Below are 26,156 nucleotides of genomic sequence, written 5' to 3' on the forward strand. Positions count from 1 at the left end.
CTCTGTGTTTTGACACAGCTCTGCCGTCGCTGCGGGAGCTGACTGCAAGCTCACATTTTTCATTCAAGACGCTTTCGCCTCACAACCAAATTCCTGAAATCAGAGAGAGGCCGAGTGGGGCAGGCGGCAGGCGGCATGCACTGGCGGCTAGATCTTGCTCACTCGGCGCGTTCAAGCTCTTGGGAGAAGGTGACCCCTGACCCATATCCCTCAGCTGGCCAAGGAATACAAAAAACAGATGTCCCAGAACATAGTCTTGGTTGAGCTAATTACCCTTAGGAGACTTCCATCCACCCCCAGCTCCTCCTCCACTTGCGGAAAAGAATGTCAAATCGCCATCTCTGTGTAAAAGGACACCATTTTACATTTGTTTGGACTTCAAATGCTGTGGAGGGTAGCAAAGTGTTAAGACTGGAATCATAAATGGCAACAGGTAACATAACACAAAAGGAGGGGATAGGGTCTAATGGTTAATGTCGGGGCTGCACAGAGGTTTTTAGGGACCCTGGGCAAAATCTGAAACTGAGGGCCCCTCACCCTTTCAAAAAATTGCCACTGAGAGGATATCAAGGGGGGGGCGAGCTGGAGAGCAAGCCCCCACCACACTCATCTCTGGGCATTGCAACCTGGGTATAGAGTTGCAGTGACACTCAAGTTTGGCTTGTCCGCTTCCTGCCTAAAGGAGGGGCTGCTGAATCAAATTTCAGTGAGTGGCACTGCAACTCCGTGTACCAGGTTACAACTTTACTCTGTTTGGGAGCCCTCTCAAATGGGGGCCCAGGGCAAACTGCCCCTTGACTTCCCTCTTTCTTTCCCCTGCTCCTCTGGACAGCCTTGGTTAGCACACAGGACTGGGAATCTTGAGTCCTGGCTTCTACTCATTGCTCTGGAACAAGTCAATTTAACCCCCCAGTGCCTCATTTTACCCAAATGTAAAATTGGGATGATGATATCTCTCCCACGCGGGTGTTGACACAATGTACGTTTGTAAAGTGCTAACCTATTATTTTTAATTGCACAGTATTTGTACTAAGAAATGACTGGTCTTGCAGCATAGATATTAATTGCAATGCCCAGTGGGTGGAGTAGTTGGATCATAACTCTTTAACAAAACAGTTCTCTTTGGCCTTTGCATCCTCATTGTATCATCCATGAAGTCACAGACAGCCCCTTGATAATCCAGTCTATTTTGTCACCTAGGTAAGCTTGCTTTGGCAATAGAAAAGGAGTACTTGTGGTACCTTAGAGACTAACAAATTTATTTGCGCATAAGCTTTCGTGAGCTACAGCTCACTTCATTGGTGCCACAAGTACTCCTTTTCTTTTTGTGGATACAGACTAACACGGCTGCTACTCTGAAATTTGGCAATAGAGAGTCACTTGCACTAAAAATCAACCCTACTCCCAGTCCCAAAGGACCAGTCACTTAAAATGGGTCTGTTTTGCCTTAGATCTTACACCAAAGACAACAATTGTAGCCAATCTTCCAATAAACTATCTAACCATGTATTAACTACGAAAGGGAAATGAGAGAGTTATTCACAAGGTTAAAGCAGATAAACATACACACACAAATGAGTTACAGCCTTAAGTTTCAAAAGGCAATAAAAGCTTCTATAATAAGCAAGCTGTATATGTCCCTTGGGACTAACCCAGGCTAAGCACTGGGGAACCTCTTGCTTATGCTTAGAAAACCTTGCCCTCGAGAGTCCCGCATAGAGATGCAGTTCCTCCTTGTTAAGGTTTTTTTATTCCTTCCCACATTCTGCTTTCAGCTGCAAACTTAGCTGATGGGAGGAATTCACTTGCACGCCTCCTCTTCAAAGGGAGTGAGGGGCTGAGCAATCAACAAAGTATTTTGTCATCTGGTGTTGATGGGCCTTCTCTGCTGGGCAGAGCCTAACGCCTTGTGTTGGAAGCCAGCATCTCACAATAATTCATGTCCCTCTGTCTGGTGATTTAGTTGGGGATTGGTCCTGGGGCTTTGAGCAGGAGGTTGGACTAGATGACCTCCTGAGGTCCCTTCCAACCCTGAGATTTTATGATTGTAGCTGTAGCTCAGGAAATCTTATGCTCAAATAAATTTGTTAGTCTCTAAGGTGCCACAAGTACTCCTGTTCTTTTTGTGAATACAGACTAACACGGCTGCTACTCTGAAACCTATGATTCTATGATTTACATAGTTACAGAGTCTTGAAAAGCAAACACTTAAATACTACCTTCATGGGATACAGATGTTATATGTGAGATTAATGCACGCAGCAATTTACAAACATTCAATAAAGACTAAACACTAAGCACAGTTTTATAATTCTAATACCTATTTTAACAACACTAACACACAGGGCCATACGCTAACACACTCATGAGCCAGATTAATTCTAGCTACGTGTTCGTCAGTATCCAAGTGAGGCATGGGGACCTTGTGCCAGCATCACAGATGGATTTAAGCATGTCCTTAAGTGCCTTGCTACTCTCCCAAATCATCCGACCAACTTGAGAGAGCCCTCCACCTGCCTGATACTAGCACAAGCTGCCTTTGTTTAGCTTCAGTCACAGGGAAATTGCAGGTTACCAGTCTACTTCACAGATCAATGTCAACCTTCTGGAAGAGATTTAGCAACTTACCCCCCAGATAAAGCCAAAATAAATGATAAAAAGTGTAGCTGAAGAACCTGCTTGTAAATTAAACAACTAGGCCTCGAAATGACTTAAAAGTTTTCAAAACCAATTTTAAGAATTCATTTTTCAAATGATCATGGATGGGATATTTTGGACCAGATTCTCAGTGTGTCACTAAGTGTTCCCCATATCCAGAAGCCTCTAAAATTTCTCTGGGTCATTCATTCTCTCTCCAGTAGTCCATAAATGATTGAACCAAAACTTATTTTTTTAAATGTGTAATTTATATTTAATATTAGTCCCTGGTTCAACCTCTCTTCTGAAGCTAATAAAAGATTTAGGTCCAGAAGTGCTTTAGCTTTCAGTATTAGAATTTTCCTATAAATAGAAATGTTGACAAAATATGTTAGTTTCTAATCCTATTCTGTGTGTATGTGTGCATTTGTGCTGTGTGTTCATGCGTGATTATCTGATGTGTTCCTGCATGTGTGTTGAACGTGTGCATGTATTTGTATATGTGTGCACCTGTTTCAGGTGTGTAAGTAAATGTGGTTTTGCATGTGTATCTTGTATATATGGATGAAAGTGTATGCTGGCACCTGTACATGGTATGTGCATTTAAGTACATCCATGTATGTATGTGTACATATATCTTTTGGTGAAGGAGTTAAGGGCTTTCTCACATTGAGTAGTATCTTACTCCTTGAGTAATCCCACTGATTTCAGTGTACATTGCAGAGGGGAGGGAATGGTACTCTGAGACACCTGACTTTCTGAAAATCATCCCCCTTTAAAGTGTCTCAAGTTGAGTACCAAAAATTGAGGCACTCAAAATCACAAGTCATTTTGAAATTCTTGGAAACAAAGGGCCTACTTCAGGAGTGGGTATGACTAAGGGTTGCAGAATCTGGCCCCATATATTTTTAAAAACGTGTTGCTAAAAAGAACTGAAACTTTGTTATTACACTGTCTACCATATATCATTTAGATGTGCGAGCTTTTGTGTTGCTTAAAACATTTCTGTAGTTTTAATACAAATATTAGACTGGGATGAAAGAGCAAACCTCTCACTTTTATCTGCAAGGCCTGTGTGGTTGACCAAATCTATTATCTTTTAGCACGAAGATAAATGTTTAAATATTAAAACTCTTTCACCAATGTGTTCTGTTTTATGATGTGCTGAGTGACACATCAGTTAGCCTGAGGGCTAAAGAGGACGCTCATTTTTAAGGACTACGTGCCCAGATGTGAGCCAAAGCTTAATCAACCTAGGAATTGCTGTACAGGATCAGAGTCATGGGCCTTGCTCGGAATAAAGCTCCCATTGTTGTCCGTGGGAGTTCGCTTGAGTAAGGAGTGAATAAAGGCTTTAAAAATCTGAACACTATCGTAATTTTGAAATATACACATGATGCTCAGGGTCCATGGAGGACTGTGAGCGAGTGGGGGTGTTGCTGGGGTGAGGAATCCAGGATCAGACTTAACGTAGCCACTCCGTTATTAGTAGATGAAATTTAAGGAACTGACCTTTGGGGAAATCATCTGTTGTATACCTCTAGTGGAGTGCATAATGTCTTATTTGGGTGGATTCTGCCCTCTTGGGGCTGGAAGGTTTCCTAGACCTAGCAGGAAAGTGCTGTACCCATTGTGCACAAATATTATGGCTCTATGATGCACAGAACCAGATCCAGGGTACTGGATCTGTTGCTTTTGCAAACCAGCAAATGTCTATCCCTATCAGCTCACAGATAACCACACAAACAATTATGGATGGTTTTGCTTCCTTAGGCAATCGCCCATAAGCAGAGCCTGCTGATTTTTATACCCATTAATGGGGTTTGTTTGTTTTTTTAAATTCCTCTGTTTATAAAATTAGGAGCAAAATCTGAGTTTTCTGGAGCGTTTCTTGATATTTTTTCTCTCCCATGCCCTCTCTCCCAGCCCCAAACCAGAGAGGATGGAATGCTGTTGCATTTTTGACAGTGTGGTATCCCAATGATCTCACCTAGATATTCCTGGCCAGGACTTTGAGACACCCAAAGAAAATGAGGATGCATTAAATGAAGTGGGCTGTAGCCCACGAAAGCTTATGCTAAAATAAATTTGTTAGTCTCTAAGATGCCACAAGTACTCCTGTTCTTTTTGCGGATACAGACTAACACGGCTGCTATTCTGAAACCAAAGAAGATGCTGCCTCCCTAGGAAATCCAACCCAGGTTATACATGAAGCTCAGTTTGATGGCAATGAAAGGACTTTGGGAGTTTAGTCAGTGCTGTGTGTGAACACTCTCTGCAGTGGCAGATCAATTAACCTCATTGATTAATCACCTAGTGCAGTGGCTCTCAACCTTTCCAGACTACTGTGCCCCTTTCAGGAATCTGATTGGTCTTGTGTACCCGCAAGTTTCACTTCACTTAAAAACTACTTGCTTTCAAAAATAAATAAATAAATACAAAATACAAAAATATCAGAGAACATTATTACTAAAAATTGCTGACTTTCTCATTTTTACTATTTAATTTTAAAATAAATCAACTGGAATATAAATATTGTACTTACATTTTAGTGCATAATTTATAGAGCAATATAAACAAGTCTTTATATGAAATTTTAGTTTATAATGACTTCGCTAGTGTTTTTTATGTAGCCTGTTGTAAAAAGGCAAATAGCTAGATGAGTTGATGTACCTCCTGGAAAACCCGCTGTGTACCCCCAAGAGTACACGTACCCCGGGTTTAGAACCACTGACCAAGTGAGTGTCAGTGGCTTAATTGATGGAGGATCCAGCAATTTAGGCTATAGTAGAAAACAAGCATTTATCTTTAGAAAGAATAAATAATTGCACTTGGGATATGAAAAAACTGATCCCAATTGTGGTCACTAGAAGCTTTGGCATCAGTGAATCCAGCTATAAATTGAATTAGCTTTCCCTTTAGAGAAACCAGCCAACGTGGCTGAGTGGGACCTCCTCTGGGCCTGTTGATTCCTGTAGAGAGTAGGGTGGGGAAGATTAATTTGCAGAAGGAATCCACCCATCTTAAACTATGTGGCAGTAAAGGTTGAAGGAGTGCCAGAGTATAAAGGAGGGCGGAGTAGACACCGGCTAGGCACTGCCTTCAGTCTGGCTGATGTGATAATTTGTCACAGATGCTTTTGGCCATGTAAGAAAAATGTATCTGTAAGGAAAACGGGGGAAATCTGCAAAATGCATACAAGGTGTGGGTGCATGCAACTGGGCATACAAATCGTGATTCTTACCCAGGGAGCAGAGATTTTATAGGCTATGCATGCTGTTAATTCAGATCACACATTAAACCATTCAGCCCCTTTCTTCCCATGTTATTATTGTATCACTATTACATTGCACAGATATCCTGAGCAGTGTCTTTTATCCAAGCACGTGACAATTATCAGTTAAGCAACACAGATAGATAAACTGAGGCACAGGGAGTGAAGGTCAAACAGTAATTCAGGAGCAGAGCTGGGAACAGGACCCAGGAATCCTGGTTCCAGCATACACGCTTCTGAGGGTAAAGTTTATCATAAAGGGAGGGAGAGAGCAAGCAAGAGAGGTCCAGGGAAGCATCATTCTTGTTGTGTCTCTCTTGTCCTTACACAAATGTAAAGGAGAGGTTAGAGGTGGAGAAAACCTCTCAGTCTTTCTGAATGTAAATTCTGAGGCACAGTCATAGTTTGGTGCATGCAGGTCCCGCTAGGGTGACCAGACAGCAAGTGTGAAAAATTGGGACGGGGATGGGGGGTAATAGGAGCCCATATAAGAAAAAAATAGGGACTGTCCCTATAAAATCGGGACATCTGGTCCCCCTAGGTCCCACAGTGTTATCAACTCTTGTGATTTTCTTCACAGTCTCACATTTGTTTTTTCTTAAAGCCCCAGCTCATGGAATCAAGAAATGACAGGAACTTTCCTTTAATAATAATAATAAATAATAATTAATAAAAAACATACCAGTCCTCATGTTTGCAGACATAAGTTTGAAAACATGATCTGACTGCACTCTAAAGTCTCCATACCCAAAAAGACGCCCACATTTATTTTATTTGTTACAAATCTAATTATTTTTAAGGCAATCTCACAATTTTAGGGTAGGGTGACCAGAGGTCCCGATGTAATAGGGACAGTTCTGATATTGTGGGGCTTTGTCTTATATAGGTGTCTATTACCCCCCCATCCTGATTTTTCACACTTGCAAACTGGTCACCCTATTTTAGGAACCTGACCCATCATTTTTGAATGTTGAGTTTGGCAATTACTGTGTTAATGTCTGTCTGCTTAAAGTGCCTTTAAACATGTGGCTACTTCACAGCAGCAATGATGCCTGTCCCTTGGGAACAAGATGAAAGACTAAGATACCATGAAGTTCGACTGTTTGCCTTCAGATAGGTGGTGATCCCACATGTAACAGCATATCTTTTGCCATACCTGAGTTTTACTTTGAAAAACATGTTCAAACAAATCCCAAAACTCCCTGTGAAAACTCAGTCAAAACTGCCATTTTTCACTTGATTTCATGTCCGAACCAGAGATGACCCTGAGGCAAATGCTCAGAACTTTCCCAGTGTCCCAGAACTCCAGAGCCATTTGGATCAAGATCCAAATTAGCATCTTGGGGCTAATTTCTAATCAAAACTGTGAGATGGGCATGGCACAGTGCAAAGCTATACTGTAGCCAAGATCTATTTGGAACAGAGCCTGGTTTAGTAACAGTTCCATGAAATTGGGCTTAGTTTTGAATTTGTAAGGAACCCCCAAAACAGGTGAGTTTCATAATGACTCACAGTGCTCCAATATTAACACAGTGCATGCAAATGTAATGCTTTGTCTGGCATCACCCAGTCTTCCTCTTTCTTGATGTCAGATGCACGTAAGGATCTGATTCCCTCTAGCGGTCCAAGTTAGGATTTTTTTTTGTCATGGTAAACTGTTCAAGACAATCAGGGTTCAGAGCCAGTTCACTAACCTAATTCCTGCTTTACGGAATATCATACTTTTATTTCCTGAGCTTGACCTCTTACTTTCAGTGCTGCAATCACACTGAACTCATCCTCTGGGGTTTGGGAGAGTCTCCCATTACATCACTTATCAGGGACCAGTCTGGCTGCCAGGAGTGGCATTAATGTAAAGACTGGAAGGCTACAGGCTGAAATGCAAGCTATTGGGTCATAGAAGTGTAAATGAAGATGGAAGTAAAGAAGGAGGCACTCTCGAGCCCAAAGGGGTGCACAGAGGACTATGGTGTGCGCATGTGGGGAACATTCATGGCGCTTAGACTATTTTTACTTTGGAAATAAAGCCTCATGTGAATTTAGTCTTGACAGCTCAGTGGAGACCAAAGTAACCTGTTCTTCGAGCTCAGACACCGGAGCGAATCTAACCTGATGTCAATTAACATGTGCCACTTTTAATCAGATACAAAGTGTCCAGTAAGCAAAAGTACTGCATTTTCTTTGTTACTATGAAGCAATGAGTCCCCCAAAATCAGTCCCAGCTGAACCAGTGAGTTCATAGATGCTTCCTTCCTCTTGGTCACTGATCACTGGTTTCTATCTTTCAGCTTCCTGTTTAGTTTGGAGGTCTGGGGCTCAAACAGAGTTTAAGAGGGTGGCTGAAGAAAACGTCACTCTGCCCTGTCACCACCGTCTGGGCCTCCTGGAGCCAAGAAGCCTGGATATTGAATGGCTGCTGCATGATTCCAAAGCTGACCAAAAAGTGGTAGGTCTCTGTTCAGCCACAATTAGCATCCACCAAGAAGAAGCCATGTTTCCTTGTTGTATTGAGGGGGAGAACTTATTCACGTAGGTTGGTATCAACACTAGCCTATGAACTGGCAATCCTCCTAGTGGAAACGGGCATACAGGAGGAAATGAAGAATGAATATCTCATCTGCCAGTAGCTGCTCGGCTACTCGTAGCCTCTCATTGGAAAAAGGAAAAACCAGTCCAAGACAGAGAAATGGTTCAAAAACATATAGGAAGCTGTGCTTATGGAAAAATTAACACACCAATTACGTATCCATCAAAATGGACAAAGGACAGATAGAAACATAGAAAAGTGGTTACCTTTTATTCAATACTCAGATAAAGTACATTCACCTGCAGATAAAGCCAGCACACCTATCCAATTGTTTTAAATACTAACATAGACATGCCTGGTCTGTTAAATATGTGTATACTGAGATTTCACTCAGCTTAATAAAATCACTAGAAATGACATTGGTGTTGTAAAGATGCTCACTCTGGGATAGGGTAACATCATGTTAAAATGAAAGATCTGACTATGTTATACCAATAAAATAAAAACCAGCAGGATCTTATTAAAGGGGAAAAGGCAAAATGCCACATTTATTGTGAATACAGAAAAAATCATAGTAAGGAGTTAGTTATAGCTATAACATTCCATTCAATTTCATATTTATTCACACATTCATTCACACACACACACACACACACGTTCTGCAAGGTTGTTATCATAGTTACCAGCCTTAGAGTTGCTCATGCCAAGCCACTGGCCAGGTGGCCTGCACACGAGGAGGGAACAGGGCCTTGTCAGATGCACATCTGATGCTCCTGGAAGTTGGTTTGCAGAATCAGACCCCAAAGTTCTCACTCTCTAGAGTCCATTTTTATAGGAATTTCTTCCTATGCCAGTCTGTGGGAATTGCTTCATCATGCTGTTGCTGAATCAATCAGCAGATGGCACATTCCTGACAGCTCTGTGCTGCCAGATGTTATCTTGTTCTTTGGTTCTCCCATTTTTGAGGCTGTTTGGTAGATTCCAGTCTGCCCTCCGCGGCTCCTCTGGTTAGTTCCACTTGACGCCTTCTTCAGCCGATGGACACTGGATTCTTAGGCTGGCACCTCCCTGATCATTCCATTATTATCCACACCAAGCATCCATCCACATATATCCTCTATCTTTATTTTAATGACAATTGTTAACAAAGCGAGAAGAATACAAGAAAAGGGCGGGGAGTTTCTAGGTGCTGTTTCTGTTGTTACAGAGTATTGCTTTGAGAACAGACTCTGTCTTAGAATGTACTAACACAATTAGCAGCTTGCAAGCTTCACACATAGAGGGAGAGAAACAGTACCAAAAACCAAGAGACCTCTTAATTAGTAATACCCTGGAATTTAAACTATGGGGAATCAAACTCATTTGTGATTTTAATACAGAACTTCTTTAATATGATCCAACAACGACTCTATTCCTGTATAATGTTTCTGTAAACAAAAGCTAACAGCTATAATGGTTGTCTTGTTTCTGATATTGACATGGCAAGTATTTGTAAATTTATTAAAGTTTCCCAAATAAAAAATAATTTAAAAATAAATTAAAATGGGGATGTTAAAATTTCCCTATTTCACAGAGAATAAATCTATTAAAAGTGTAATGCACTCATATATTCCTGTAATGGGGGCTGGGAGCGTATAAGTACCTACAGTAAATGGATGGAAGTGTAGTGCTGTTTCTATCAGTGAAAAGGGTAAGCAGCATCAATGTAAATCACACTACACCAGTATAAACTGTGTCTACACTATGGGTTTGTACCAGTGCAGCTAGACTGGTGATTGAAATCCCAGCATAGAAAAGGGTTTTCTAAACTGAACCATGACAGAGTTTTTAGAGGGATTAAACTCTGGGTACAGGAATAAAGCTCAGTGCAACTGTAACTGAATAACTACCAACAATCTCCATAATTACTAATAACCAAAGTAATTGCCAGATAGAAATCCTATTTTGCAAGCTGACCTGATTTCAAATATGAGTCTCTTGTGATTCCTTTGTTTGGTTGAGCTGTACAGTACAGTGATTGATCCAACTGACTGATTGATGGCTAACTCCCCCTTTTAGGTTATTACCTACTCTGGAGGCAACGTGTACAATGACCTGAATGAGAGGCAAAAAGGTCGTGTTTCCTTCACCTCCAATTTCCTAGCTGGAGACGCGTCCTTACACATTGTGTCTCTGCAGCCAAGTGATGCGGGGCAGTACACGTGTAAAGTTAAAAATGCCGGGCAGTACGAGTGGTATCGCATCACCCTGATTGTTCTAGGTAAGGTCATTTTGTTGTTTTTCAAAAGAAAACCCACTAGACTCAATTCCTTCAGGCAGATTTTGCTTCAGCACAGTACCGATGCACCTGAATTGCTCCCAGAATCTCACGATCAGGTTTCACATTCAAGTTTCACATTTGCCTTTGCATTTTCCAGTGAAGGACAGAGACTAGAAGAGGCCTAAAATACTGTTTGGAAGTCATCACAGCCAACTGAAGGATAGCACAAAACATTCTTTCTGAATTGTATCTCTGATTTGATCACAAAAGCTAACATGCCATTGTGGCTGAGTTGGTGATGACCCCGTACAGCGTTCGAGCAGAGAACTCTGGGTTCAGATCCCAGTACCAGGAACTGGCCACATGTCTGATGGGAACAAGATGCTGGAGTTGGCTGTTTCCTCCCTGACTGAAGGCTTTCAGTTTGGGTTTTCACTTAGTATACAGTTAATAAAACAAATACATAATAAGGATGCAGGGCCCCCAACAGACAGTGGGGAAAAGGAGGACGAACAGACAGACGGAAGGAAGCAATGAAGGAGAAGAGGGTGGATCACAGGGCATTCAGGGAATGAAGAGCACTTAAAGCAGAATGTGATATAGAGGTTTGTGTACTGAGCTGCTCCATGATGAGATTATGGGGATTAAGCCAAGGCACCTCACCTTCCGGGCTCTGCTAGGCATTCATGTGGGTGGTAGACAGTATCTAATTCCCAAAGGGGACAAGGATGGTGCTTTGGCCTCCTTTATCCTAGTGCAAATCCCAAGGAGGGAACTGGCACTGATGGCATGTCATGTTGCTTCTGTGCCCATAGGAGACATATTGAGTCCCTGACCTCAGGCTGTCTTGAGAGTCATTGCTGTAAAGGGGTCAGAAGTAACGCCAATAAACAAGCAGCAGCGATATTGTGTGACACCCACCCAGAATGGCTAATTTGGAAAGGCAGCTTTCAGAAGCTGCTAGAAACAGTGTCCTCTTGCCCCCTGGCTATGAGCAGCCATAGAAAATGTTGCCACTTGATATCCAGCTGACAGGTTCTGCCCTATTTCCCTGGGGAATGCTCAGCTCTTATTAAACTCAGTTGTTGTTGTTGTTGTTGTTGGAGGTGAGGTTTCTAGCTTGCTTCCAGGAATGAAATCCTGGACCCATTGAAGTCAGTGACAAAGCTCCCATTGAGTTCAGAAAAGGCAGATTCTTAGTTAACTAATGATCCAAACCCCCAACCTGTTTCTTCCAGAGAAACCTTCCAAGCCCAAATGCTGGGTGGAAGGCGAGCTTTTTGAAGGAAAGGAACTCTCCTTACAGTGCAATTCTGCGTCCGGCACAGCACCCATCTTGTACCAGTGGCAGCGCGTAAGTGACAAGGAAGGAAAAGTCGGACACTTGCCACCCACAGCACGCGTCAGTAAGTCATCCCAGGCCCTGTCCTAATTCTCATGGTGTTCCAACAAACAAAAGAGCCATCCCCAAGGAAAAAGAAAGAGGCCTACCCTCTATTCCTCCCTACTCCCAGCTCTGTCACTGGATGATCTTGTAACACTGGGTAAATACTGAATTGCTCTCAGCCTATTTCCCTGTCATTACAATAGAGGCTATTGAGTAGAAGTAGTGCAGTATTGAGAAAGAGCTCCAATCATAAGTCAGGGCCCCATTGTACTAGGGCCCAATAACAAAAAGGACAGTCCCTGTCCCGAGGAGTTTACAATCTAAGTATTCAACTTTATTATTTGTTGAATGTCGACAATATGATCAATGATAATAATACTTCTCAGGGGTGTTCTGAGGCCTAATTCATTGCTTTTAATGTGGGTTGAGATCTTTGTATGATAGGTCCTATAGAAATGCAAACTATTTATTGTTAGCATTATTTATTTGTATTAAAATAACACAGAAACCCCACCCCAAGATTGGAGCTGCATTGTACAAACATAGTGAGAAACAGTCTCTGCCACAACGAGCCCGCAACTTAAATAGGTAAGACAAACAAAATGTTGGAGGGGAAAGAGAGAGAGAGAGACAGACAGACAGACACACACACACACACACACACAGAGGTCAAGCAACTTGCCCAAGGTAACCCAGAAAGTCAGTGGCAGGGCTGGAAATGGACTACAGCTGTCTTCTCTGTCCAAGTTCAGTGCTCTAACCACTGGACAACATTTCCCCTAATTGTTATGAGTTCTTTATTCGTTTTGCTTCTTTTTGCTTCCATTTCAGACATTTCTAACCCTGGACAAGTTCTAATGAAGAATCTCACACAGATGGTTACAGGGTTATACCAATGCACTGCCTACAATGAGGCTGGACAAGAGAACTGTGTTGTGCAGGTGACAGTGCAGTGTGAGTATCAGAGGGTAGCGAGTATCCAGGGTGCTTTAACAATGACAGTACCTCCAAAGAGTCTCCTGTGCTGATAAAAGCTCTGTTTCTGTGCAGGAAAAATGCCACACCTTTGGTTTAACCTGAATACTTGCATAATCTGAAGTAGCTCTTCCTTACTCATTATTGACTTTATGGGTTTGCATTAACATTTACTGGTATAACCTATGGTTGTACAAAAATACTTCAGGTACAGAAACCTGGTTTCCTTTGCCTCTGAGAAGGAAAGACTGGCAGAGCACTGGGAATAATGCTGAATTGCTGAGCTTCCAGAGCATTCAGGTGGTACATGTACTTACAGAGTTACTGGCTGTATAATAGAGGACTATTAACTATAACCCCCCAATCCAGAATTAAGCATCTGTCCCAATTAAGAGAGGAAGCTCTCTAAAAATAGCCTGAAAAGACTTACTGTGAAACGAAATAACATGCTGATTAAAAATGACATTTGCCGCATTTCATTTCTAATCCATGTTTGACAACTTCTGCATAAAGAACAGAGATTAGGATGTCACACCTGGTTAACCACCTCAGCCGGAGTTGTGTGCGTGCCTGGAAAAGGGGCGGGATACCAGGCTATGGCTAGCACACTGCATTGTGTGTCCCAAGATCTATGTTTAGAAATCAATCAATCCATAGAACACATTTTTCCTGGGTTTTCAAAACTCAGGGGGTCCAATTCACAGGTGAGCTCAGCAGCGAGGTTGGAGCTGGAATACCACTGGGATATACAAAAGGGGCCTGGCGTGAGTGTTCTCTGCATTTTGCAATTTATCCCCATCCCAGTCAGAAATTTCCTGAATCTGATGATGATGCAAAGATGATCTTTTTCTCCACACATTTGAAAAATGTGTGTGTGTGGTGGTGGTGGTGGTGTTGGGGCACCGAGGGAAAGAGAGTCGACTTGTAAGGTGATGGATTGTTCAAAGGAGAGGGGAATTTGAGTTTTCAAGTTGTCTGGCTTACTGGTGTTATCATAAATTGTACCACTGCATCTAGGGCACAGGTGGGTAAACTACGGCCCGTGGGCCACATCTGGCCCATGGGACCATCCTGCCTGGCCCTTGAGCTCCCAGCCGGGGAGGCTAGCCCCTGGCCCCTCCCCTGCTGCCCCCCCACAGCGACGCCTGCCCAGCCCTGCCTCTCTGAACGGCATGGTAAGGGGGCGGGGAATGGGGAGGTTGAATAAGGAGCAGGGAGCCCCGGGGGGGCAGTCAGGGACAGGGAGCAGTTGGATGGGGTGGAGGTTCGTGGTGGGTGTGGGGGGGAAACAGAAGGAGTTGGATAGGCGTAGGAGTCCTGGGGGGCCTGTCAGCGGACGGGCTTGTGGATTGGGGGTGGGTCAGTCAAGGGACAGGGAGCAGGGGGGGTTGGATGGGGGTGGGATCCCGGGGGGGGGCGGTTAGGGGGCTGTCAGGGGACAAGGAGCAGGGGGGGTTGGATGGGTGAAGGGTTCTGAGGAGGTTGGGAAGTGGGAGGGGGCAGATAGGGGGCGGGCGCCAGGCTGTTTGGGGAGGCACAGCCTTCCCTACCTGGCCCTCCATACGGTTTCGCAACCCTGATGTGGCCCTTGGGCCAAAAAGTTTGCCCACCCTTGAACTACGTTGTTTTTTAAGACAAGTCAAGGATGCCCAGGGCATAGGGATAGGTGCCATTTTTAGCATTTCTATACAAGAAATTTTCAATGGCTTAACTTAAGGTGTAATTTTTTAAACCAATCTAGTTATATCAGTAAAAACCCATGTGGACACACTGCAGTTTAAGAGTGGCGTATTTCGATTTAGCTTAAACCTATACCTAATTAATTTAAAATAATCCAAAAATAAACCTGGTTTAACTGAAAAAAGAGTGTCCACACAGCCTTTTGCTTCAATTTAACTAAATCGGTTTAAAATCTCACTTTAAATTAAACCAGCGAACTCTGTGTGTAGGCAAGAGTAAATGAACAGGTTTAAGCTAAACTAAACTAAGCCACTCTTAAATAAGAATTACCACACTGGGGTTTGCACTGACTCAACTCAATTGGTTTAAAAACCACTGTTAGTTAACTTGGTGCAACTCCAGCATGTAGGCAAAGCCTAAATAATTGGATTAATTAAATAAATTCTATCCTGACTCACATCCCATAATGCTTACACATTGATTGTTCGATGTAATTAGATATTAGGAAAAACTTTCTAACTAGGATAGTTTAAGTACTGGAACAGGCTTTTAAGGAAGCAATTCCTATCACTGGAGGATTTTAAGAACAGGTTGGACAAACACCTGTCAGAGATGGTCTAGGTTTACTTTGTCCTGCCTCTGCACAGGGGGGCTGGACTAGATGACCTCTCAAGACCCTTTCCAGCCCTACATTTCTATTTCTGTGATTCAGTGAAATCTGAGTGATGTAAGAGAATGGGGTGTGGGGCAGAGTCTGGCTTTGTGACTCTGTGGAGAATCTACTAACACACACATTTGCTTTCTGGGATAACAGACGCCCGAAGTGTTGGCATGGTCGCCGGAGCAGTGTGCGGTGTGGTGGTGGGAATCTCCCTGGTCTTTCTGAGCGTGTGGCTGACAAAAAGGAGGAAAGAAAAGAAGAGGTATGAAGAAGAAGAGGCTGCAAATGAAATCAGGTAACTCTTTAGGCTCCCACATACCCAGCATGATCTTGGTTAACAGAAAGTTTCCATTGTCTGCCAAGTAACAAGCTAAAATCTCTACGAACCTTGTGTTAAGAAGCTTGACTTTATGCCCACCAGCATGTAAATAGTCATTAAGACGCTTCGAGACCATTTTGTGGAGATCTTGCAGTGAAAATAAAATACAGAGATATAAAACGCTGTGTTCCAGGGGCAGATCTAAGATAAAATACAACCCACTCACTCTCTGACTCATTCACTCACTCACAGTTTCCACCCCTCCCTAAGCCTTTATTTATCTCTTTCCTAAACTGAATTCAGATGGAACTTCCTTTAAATTCTTAGCTGTTTGAATGGTTTATTTTCAATTCCAATTCCTGTCTATAGGACAGGGATGTTCTTGCAGTCTCTCTGGCTGTGATGAACACCCTTCCTTGCTTCTAGCTTTAGCACTGAGTGAAAGAATTCTTCCAGCATGAGAGTGGAGACTCAAGTTCTACCCAGTGCTGATGTAACACCACTGCTGATACAGGGTTGATGTCCTCATAATGAGTATATAATGAGGCCAACAGAGGTTAGTCCCTACCAGAACTTGCCCGAAGTTCTCAGTAGAGAAATTCCTGGAAAAGGAAATCTCCGGAAATGCATTTCAGCAAGATGTGCCCTTGGAGAACACCTCACTTTCTTTCCTTCACCCTTAATTCTGTTTATTAAGGAGCCCTTGCCCTCACTTGACATCCATTTAACAGTAGGCAGGGGTCTGTATAATCCATTCAGCTGTGGATCTCTCTGCCCTTTGACAGGTCAGGACAGCTATTAAAATGCCTCTATGATGGAAGTAAGCTGCTTACTTTGCTAAGCTCCAGCCTACAGACTGATTCCTGACCTATTTTCTCAGCTTCAACCCCTCACTTTCCATTCCCTTCCACCTTTTGTTTCAGTCCCAGCTTCTGGCTCTTGCTAAATCATCTTTTTACCCATTTCTCCCCACTCTCCTTCATCTTCTTCCTTTTTTACATGCCTGACTGTGGATCTCTTTACACCAGTAGCATTTATTAGCACTGCATGACTGGCCCCATTGGTTTCTGCTCACATAAGTAAGTACTTATTCATGTTGAGTGAGGACTGCAGAATCAGGCCATCGGTACCTGAACTCTTTGCACATACCTCTGCACTAATTCCAGAGATCTCAAAGCCCTTTACAGATACAATTAAGTGATAAAACCTTGTGAAGTATGAGTTGTTAAATGCATTTTAAAGCTAGGTCAGCTGATAAACGGAGAATTTAAGGTACCTGCCACAGTGTCACACAGCAAGTCAGATGTCAAATGGAATTGAATTCAGGAGTCCCTGCACCCTGATCAAACCACTAGGCTATTTATCTCTTTTACAAATGATACAGAATCTTAAGAAGTATCTCCTGATCTTAGTGGCAACTCGATATGGTATAATCTGTGGATGTGACTATTCCTGTTCTCATGGTATTTTAATTCTGCCATCTCTCGTGTTTGGTTGCAGAGAAGACGCAGAGGCTCCAAAAGCCCATCTAGTCAAACCTGGCTCCTCTTCCTCTGGCTCCAGAAGCTCACGTTCAGGCTCCTCCTCAACCAGATCGACAGCCAACAGTGCCTCTCGCAGCCAAAGGACTTTGTCCACGGAAGCCACCCCCCATATAACTCCTCCACAGTACAGCCGGGTGGAGACAGAGGGAAGGGAAATTGGTCCAAAGAAAGTTAACCATGCCACCCTGGTGAAAATGGGAGCCACCCCAGTCATGCTGCCTGCTCAGAGCCGGGCCTTCCAGACCGTTTGACTGCTCACCTGCTATTCTGAGACTCCAGCCATCCAGAACTACTGTACACGCCACCAGCCATATAAGAATTATTAGATTAGCTTATCTTCCTGGGTAGTTTTTTTTTTTTTATAACCACTTCTGATTATTCACTCCACAAGAAGCCCTCAACTTCATCTCTTTCTGCATATTCCTACACTGCGGTTCAGACGCTGACTTTTTTTTTTTTTTTTTAAAAGAGTCCTGAAGTTGGAGGAAAAAGGGGGCTTTATTTTGTAGTTAATATTAAAAAAGGGGAGTGTTGGGTACTCTGAAAATATAGCTGAAAATTTGGACAGCTAAGCACTGTGAAAATTAAGTGTGATGTTCTGGGGCCTGGAAACAAATCTCAGGATTTTTTAAAAAAGGGATCAAGAGAGGCACAAGACATAAAATATTCCAGAGGGATTTTGAAAAAATCTTTTGTACAGGTTTTTGAGAAATTGGTAAATGAGCCATTCTCTTGTCCTCCGAGGCAGTATCTTAGGTGAGGATAGTCCTCTGATAACCTTCAAAGGGAATTGTCAGCTGCTTCATATTTTTGCATTACGCCTTTTAGCAAAATAACTGTAGGAGCCAAAAACTCAACCCAAACAGCAAATGATAACTCAAATCAGTATTGAGAAGCAGCAGTAATATAACAGATACAAATAACCTTTGTGTTGAAGAAAGGACCTTCATTGTTAGGGGATGCAGGTACAGTAATTGCAAGAGGAAACTGAAGACTGAGTGAATATCGACTTGGCCCCACTGTAAAGGAGCCTGATACTGCTCTTATTATTACCAGTATAAATCACCAAAAGGTACTACAAAAAGGTAAAATCAGTCTATGTGAGATCATAATCAGGCCCCGAATCCCAAATAAAGGAGGTCCCTTGTGAGGTTAGGGCTAGTGATTGAATAGCATAGGAAGCCCTGGAGGATGAACTTCGAGAGTGCCCTTCTTGGTACCAGAGATGATGATGCACAAGTCTGGGATGAGCAGTATTGCAGAAGCCTTGTGAACAGTCCCATAGCTGAATGAACAATGCGGTGGAATTGTCTCACATACTTCCAAGTAAGAGCTGAGGTGCATTGGTGGAGCATGCTGTGAGGCAAGCACACAGGGAATAGATAACCAATTTAAAACTAATTTGAAATCAAATACTTTTGTTATGCAATGCTTAATTCACCTGTGGAACTCAATGTCACATGATATTACTGAGATAAGAAAATAGCATGACTCCAAAAAGTATTCAACATTTACAAGAAACACAGAAATTATATTAGATAAGATAAACAGTAATTCTCATTCTTCGACTTGTAAACTTTAGGGATAAATTTCCCCTGCGGGCAGATTATTCCATAATTGCCCAGCATGGTATTTACTGCATCTTCTTCTGAAGCACTTGGTACTGGTCATTGTCAGGCACAGGACACTAGACAAGATGGACCTTTGGTCTGATCCAGCAAATCATATGTTCTAAATTCAGGACTTAATAATTATGGTAATTGAGTTTTACTCTTACCAATGGGAGAGGGTTTTCTCCATCCCATGAAAGAAGTCCATTGGAAACATACTGGTACTGTACAGAGAACTAGCAAGTATGAATCTGTAAGTCTTTCATTGGAGGGCTTAAAGTTACCCTCCTTTTCTGACAGAGGCCAAGTATTTTAGACTCTTTGATGAAGACTTTAGAAAATAATTGCTTGTGATGTCCCCCAGAGGCACCAAAACCTGATCAAACACAAACTTCTGAATGTTTCTTCTATCAGGAGATAGAGTTCCATAGCCATTTGGGGGAATCCATGAGGAATTTCAGATGGCCTATATTCTTAGAGAACTTCACTTTCTAATAACAGTAACCAACCCCTTTAATCTTCACATGCAAAAATATTCACTTCCCTCCCTTACTCAAACTACAATATTACCACTCTCAGAGGTGCAATATATCAGCATCGTTGTGCAAGGGAAACAGTCTGGAGTCACACATCTAATCTTGAAAGCCCATTGCAAAAGCCTAAATTATATCATCTTTTAGTTAGATCTTCTGCTTTCATACTGCAGTGCAAGTTGTTGGCCATGATATTGTTTCACTTACAATCTTTTCATTACTAGCCAAAATGCAAAGATGTTTCTCCTTCATAAGCAGGTGGTTGAAATTAGGAGTTTGTCTACAGGTGCGGTTGCACCCATTTAACTAAGCCTGTGCTTTAAAATCAGTGCAGTTAAACCAGTCCAAAAGTCTTAAATCAACATTACACCTAGTTTGTATTGATTTAGCTCAAGTTGATTAGGAGCAGGTTGAAGCTAAACTGAAATACGCCAGTCTTAAACCAAAATGAGTGTTTATCCACGGGTTTGCACCAGTTTAACTAACGGGTTGTCTACACTTAAATTCTTCCATCGACAGAGTGCAGTCTACACAGAGATTTAGGTTGGCTTAACTACGCCGCTCAGGGGGTGTGGATTTTTCACACCCCTGAGCGACATAGTTATGCCAACCTCATTGTCTCATGTAGACCAGGCCGAAGTTGGTTAAAAAAAAATGATTTAAGTTAAACCTGTGCAACCTGTGTATGTAGTGGAATAAGCGGGACTTTTTAAGTAGTGCATAGCTTTTGTGTTGACCCTCTGCACAGAGATGAATCTCACCAGTTGTTGTTTAAATGACAGAAGGCTACAATTTTACCCAGCATACCCTCACTAAATTCTAAGTCATTGCTGGGAACATGTATTTCATATAACATGTACTAACTTCCTCATGACAGACATCTATAACTGAGCACCCAGAGGCTTATTACCAGAGAATGGAGGTTAAGGATTCGAAAAGCCAAGTTGGCTGAGCCAATCTAGATACAAGATACTGTATATTCTTTTTGAGCCTTTACTTGTTCTTCTAGATTCCCAGCTAAACTTGCCATTCTTTTATTGAAACTAACAAAGTACAAGCCACGATACTGCTGTTCAGACCAGATACCAATGATCTTACAAGTTAAAATGAAATCAACACTGAACTTCATTGCTAAATATGAAACCAAAAATAAAAAAGCTAACTAAACAAAGGGAATGTGAGGAAGAGATTATTTAAAAGAATCATAAGCATTTCATTTTTAAAGGGACATTTTCTGAGTTCATTATGGTACAATCAGGAGTTTTCAAAGGGAAACAATTCAGTAAACCATAAACCAAACGTTTTGTAAAATATTGTATTTAAAGCATTTACTGTTATGATGTATACCAATTATTGCTATCATGTGATTGATTACATTCTTACGTAGTTTTCTTTGGTTTCTCAGTGGCTAAACTGAGTTTACTTCTCTCTTCTAGTAGCTGCTATAATTGGTGTACTTGTCCTGTGTCTGAGCAACACAGAGGAAAACAAATATTTATTATAGATTCCTTTGAATCAACAATTTATTAAAACTGTTTGGGGTTTTTTGATTTTGTTTTAATAAAGATGCTGCACTTAAAAAGTCTGCAGTTGAATTAAACTAGTAAAAATGCACTACTTTCTGAGCTTTATTACACGATACACAATCAAGCAAGACATCAAGCAAAAGCCCTGCATTGGTAAAAGAGTGTCTTGAAACTAATAATTATTCTGTACTTACAGTGTTTGGTGCTTTAGAAATCCTGAGGAAATCACAGTTCCTGCCCCTGACCTTACAGTCTAAATTAAACACATTACATAAACAGAAAAGGAGTACTTGTGGCACCTTAGAGACTAACCAATTTATTGGAGCATAAGCTTTCGTGAACTACAGCTCACTTCATGAAGTACTCCTTTTCTTTTTGCGGATACAGACTAACATGGCTGCTACTCTGAAACCTGCCATTATATAAACAAGGAATGAAATCCTGGCCCCACTGAAATCAATACGAATTTTGCCATTAATTTGAATGGAAGTAGGATTTCACGGATGGTATTTAGGTTGAGGGTGCAAATTTCAAACTAATAAGGTACGGTAGATATTGTGAGTAGGGACAAATACTGTTCACAATCAAGACAACCACAGAAATTCATCCTTACACCCGAACATTTCACTGGTATCTACTAAACTGTGTGCAGGATGACAATAAAACCCTTAAAAACTAACTGATTTCCAAAGATTCTGGTTGTTCCTGCTTGCTTGGAAGTTTTATGCAAAGATATGCAGTTGGCATACTCTTAACCACATTGTACAGGGTGTGACATTTTTCACAACCCTGATTGATGTAGCTAGGATAATCTAACTTTTAGGTGTGGACCACGTCTCAGATCCTACAGAACTGCAAATGATAAAATTAAATGCAACAACGACAACCCATTGCCATCAGTGAAGCCTCACAAAACTCTAGACACTAACAAAATAATTAGATTTGACCAAATCGTGAGGTCCTTATTCAAGGCAAAATTCGGCACTGTGTGCTGCAGGGGTTGTAATGTGACTGGTGGCCTTCAGAGGAATGCCAGGCTCCTCGAGTGTATAGCCCAGAGAGGGTGCAGTATGCTCTCTGCTCCACACCCAACCAGCTCTGTGGAGGTGAAGGACCCTGGCTCACTTTCCCTCTCCTCACCTTTTTTAGACAGCTGAGGGGAGGGTGGCGGAGCTAGTATGGAGCAGAAAAAATATTATTAAACAGAATTCTGACCCTGTCCTCGTGCAAAGGGGAGGGAAAGCAATTTGAACCCTCTCCCACTGCATATCAATGCAGGGACTGGAGAGAATCTGTCCCTATAGTTCCTACTCAGGCAGACTCCCATTGACTTTATTATGGAGATTTTTACTTAATTTTAAAAAAGGAGTACTTGTGGCACCTTAGAGATGCATCCGATGAAGTGAGCTGTAGCTCACGAAAGCTTATGCTCAAATAAATTTGTTAGTCTCTAAGGTGCCACAAGTACTCCTTTTTGCGAATACAGACTACCACGGCTGCTACTCTGAAACCTGTCACTTAATTTAAAGAATCTAAACAATTCACAGTAACACTGAGCAGGCCTGACCCTAACTGGTTTATGATATTATGACATTCCGGGGTGCAATCCAGACCAGAGAGGGGCTGTGTCACCCTTGCCCTGTAACCTGGGGTGCCTCACAATGCTTTGCTGCTGTAGCTCCCTCTTGTGCCACTCACAAACAGCCTGCCAGCATGCAGGTCACACTCTGAGTGTCTGTGTATAGCCACAACCCTAGTCCAGCACTTCTGACCCCAGAAGCCTGTCAGCAAACACCAGCCACACTCCGGCTTCCAGCAGCCTTGGTTACTATTTGCAGGGTGACCCCAACAAACTCCCAGTATCAGATTTCCCCCAAAAAATGTATACTCTCCACTGTCCAGCCCTCTCCTGGACAGTTCAGATATTTTAGGTCCATTGCTCCTGCTAAAGGGATCAATATCCAACAGTCTGCTACTTTAAATAGAGTTACACCACAGCCCAGCTTAACCTCAACACTGGATTAGTTTTGATTAAAGAATGAAGCAAGTTTATTAACTACAAAGAGATAGGTTTTATGGGAGTGCACATATGAGCACTAAAGTCAGAAATGGAGAAATAAAGATAAAATGCTTCCTAGTACTAAAACGTAACAAACTAAATTTGGTCCAGGGTGAAGTCCCTCACCATATGACCAAATTCTCAGGCCAGGATCGGTGTACAAAGGCTGTTTCTTTTGTCTTCTTAGGTGAAAGAGAGAGCTGAATAGTGAGAGATACCTTGAGGTATTTTTGCCCCCTCACTTTTATAATCCAGTCCCCTTTGAAATGCAGTTTCTTGAGGATTATCCATTTATTCCCGCTGTGAGGACAGAGATAAGGAATCTCGTGGTGAAAGAGGTTTCATGCTGTTTGCTATGATGCAGATCGGTTTGTTCCTGTCTCCTCCGTCTTTGAGAACTTTTTTACCCACACTTGTCTGGTAAACACATTTCAGATCTAATTTCAGATTATATTTATAATCTTCCACCTATATAATGTTGCTATCCACATTTCATCATGATATTATTGACCAGTGAGTCACTAGTTTTCAAATGATATCTCACTCACAAGGCGTATTTTGTACAAAGATTATTACAATGGTGTGTAAAGTGAATATAGGGGTGCATTCAGTCACAGATATCTGACTATCGTTTCGCCTCAGGGGGTATGACTGTTTAGGGTTTGTGACAGGCCATATGCTTGTTTTGTTTCAAAGATTCCTAAAGAAGCATATTATAGGTGAACAATTACAGTTCTCCACAAATATCCTTCCTAGCTGCTATTTTAAACGCACCCTCTCTGCTGGGACACTTCTGCTGCAACAATTAATTTTGACAGCATGAAATATGAGTGGCATGTGGCTGTGGATTACTATATATATTTCCACTCAGATAAATAATGTGGAGATTGTTGCACTGTTATCCCTTGGTTTATTTCAGTACATTAGCAGTGATTATGGGCAAGAGAAGCTTACAAAGAATTAAAATGTGGGATTGAAAAGATCCCATTGAGGCCAGATTTTCCTCAATGGAGAAAACTCTGCATCACCCTAAAGCAACCCCTTCTGACAAATATAGGGCCAGTTTTCCTCTGACAGTTCAGCTGATCTGATGCAGAGAATGAAGGTGTAGGGGAAAATTGGAGGATCTTCACCTGCTTCCCTGCCAAAGGATAAAAGGCTGAAGCTTGACCCTCATTGCTAGAAGAGTTTTATTATATTGTGAGCTATTCCTTGAAGTAAACAGCTAAGTACATTTTTTAAAAGGCATTAGCTGATGTATTATAAATAAGAACAGCATTTGCAGTTGCTAGGATAAAAATTACAAGTACTGTCAATTGTTTCAGGACATAAAATGATCACAAGCTGGTTTAGGAAACAATTACCATTCTCCCCGGTGGTACTGTATTGCACTATGTTGTGGAGGTTTTTATGCCTTCCTGTGAATCATGTAGCACTGGCCACTGTTGGTGACAGAATACCTAATAAGCCCACTGACCTATTTTGCTATGAAAAATCCTATTGTATATTAGATAGCGAAGCACATTATGTAGGGAAACAGGATTACACCTTTCACCAAAGCATCCAGATTTGGCCACTGTCTGAGGCAGAATATCAGACAAAATGGACCTCAAAAAGTTCTGGTGTGGCATACTCTAATGTTCTATAATAGAAGACTGAATAAGTAGACACATTTGTTTTATATCCCTCTGAAGCATTCAGCACTGGACACTACTGGAGACAGCATAGCAGACAAAATGGACTATTCATCTATTCCAACACATGGAAGCAGTAATAATGATAGCTAGATTATCTACAGTGCTTTTCATTAAATTGCAGAGTGTTTTACAAAAGAGGTCAGTATCATTTCCCCCCTTTTACAGATAGGGAAACTGAGGCATGAGATGTAGTGACTTACCCGAGGTCACCTGGTAGGCCCGTGGCAGAGCCAGAAAGAGAAACCAGGTCTCCTGAGTCCCAGTCTAGTGCTCTAATCACTGGACAACATTGCCTCCCATATGGTCTGGTATTATATGGTGAGATGCAAACAGTGCATGCTCTCCATTCAAATATCATACATTAGCCATTGTTGGAAATGAACCCATGCTACTTAGTCAACTGATTTATCCCTTTATGGAGAAGCCTGTGATATAATATTGCAGAGTGGGATACATAGGAATTAAACAGCTGGGACCTGGCCACTGGTGAAGACAGGATATTAGGTTAGATGAGCCAATGGCGCTGATCTGCCCTGTCAATACTTCTAGTCTGGCATGGTGGGTGAAGTATGTGATGGAGAGGTGGGGTGATTACACTTTTCCGTGAAGCAGTGTTACTCAATTTCTTCACACTAGCAACCCCTTATTCAACTTGAAAGTGTTTTGTGACTATTCTCCAAACATTTACTATTGAAAAGTAAAATAAACAAAACAAAAACAAACCAATGGTAATATATCTAACCTAAGCCTGTACTTGTTTTCAAAGACTGACAGGGAACACTTGACCATGAAGAGTATGGATGAACAGGCAGTGAGAGAGGGGGTTTTTTTTCTTGCCTTTAATAATACATAGCTCTTATATACTAGTTTTCGTCAGCAGAGCTCAATAGCTTTACCAAGGAGCAACATTACCCCTGTTTTAGGGATGGGGAAACTGCAGCACTGAGCAGTGATGTGACTTGGCCAACACCAGAACTAGCACCTAGGTCTCCCCAATTCCAGCCCAGTGCCTTATCCACTAGGTCACATTACCCCACCCGGTATGTGGTGCTGCTTTGGATTGTACTGGGGGATGCCTAAAACTCAGGCCAACCTAGCTACATCACTCACATGGATGTGAGACATTTGGCCCCCCCCTCCCTCAAGACATGGCTCTGCCAACCTATGCCCTGGTGTAGTCAGGGCTCCGTGATAGAAGAATTCTTCCGAGCCGCCTGCCTCTGGTAGGGTCAAGAGTTACTGCAACAATGTTAATAGGGGGGTGCTGAGAGCCATTGAACCAAACTTTAAATCCTGCGTATAATGGAAACCACTTCAAATCAGGGGGTGCAGTAGCACCCCCCCCCCACACACACCCCTAGTTCCAGCACCTATGGGTGGGGACGGATTTGTACAGCGACTGAAGGACCCGTCCGGCGGCTGCAGCCTCTACACCCCATGCCGCCAGCGCCATGCTGCAGGGAATGA

The 26,156-nt window shown here is 42.2% G+C and overlaps 1 protein-coding gene and 1 long non-coding RNA gene across 2 annotated transcripts in view; one reads left to right on the top strand and one right to left on the bottom strand.

The window, feature by feature from the left end:
* The window catches only part of LOC119846579 (CXADR like membrane protein), a 69,638-nt gene extending 49,081 nt beyond the window's left edge, over positions 1 to 20,557 (top strand). Inside the window, exons 2-7 of the mRNA XM_038380406.2 lie at positions 8,200 to 8,357; positions 10,497 to 10,698; positions 11,937 to 12,104; positions 12,917 to 13,039; positions 15,555 to 15,696; positions 17,221 to 20,557. Coding sequence (XP_038236334.1) covers positions 8,200 to 8,357; positions 10,497 to 10,698; positions 11,937 to 12,104; positions 12,917 to 13,039; positions 15,555 to 15,696; positions 17,221 to 17,515 — 1,088 coding nt within the window. The 3' untranslated portion in view covers positions 17,516 to 20,557. The remainder of the gene's footprint in view (positions 1 to 8,199; positions 8,358 to 10,496; positions 10,699 to 11,936; positions 12,105 to 12,916; positions 13,040 to 15,554; positions 15,697 to 17,220) is intronic.
* Positions 1 to 26,156, bottom strand: part of LOC122457190 — a 30,326-nt gene that overhangs the window by 3,705 nt on the left and 465 nt on the right. The gene's annotated exons all lie outside the window — the stretch shown is intronic.

The sequence above is a fragment of the Dermochelys coriacea genome, chromosome 22, assembly GCF_009764565.3.
Source record: "Dermochelys coriacea isolate rDerCor1 chromosome 22, rDerCor1.pri.v4, whole genome shotgun sequence".
Classification (NCBI taxonomy): domain Eukaryota; kingdom Metazoa; phylum Chordata; order Testudines; family Dermochelyidae; genus Dermochelys; species Dermochelys coriacea.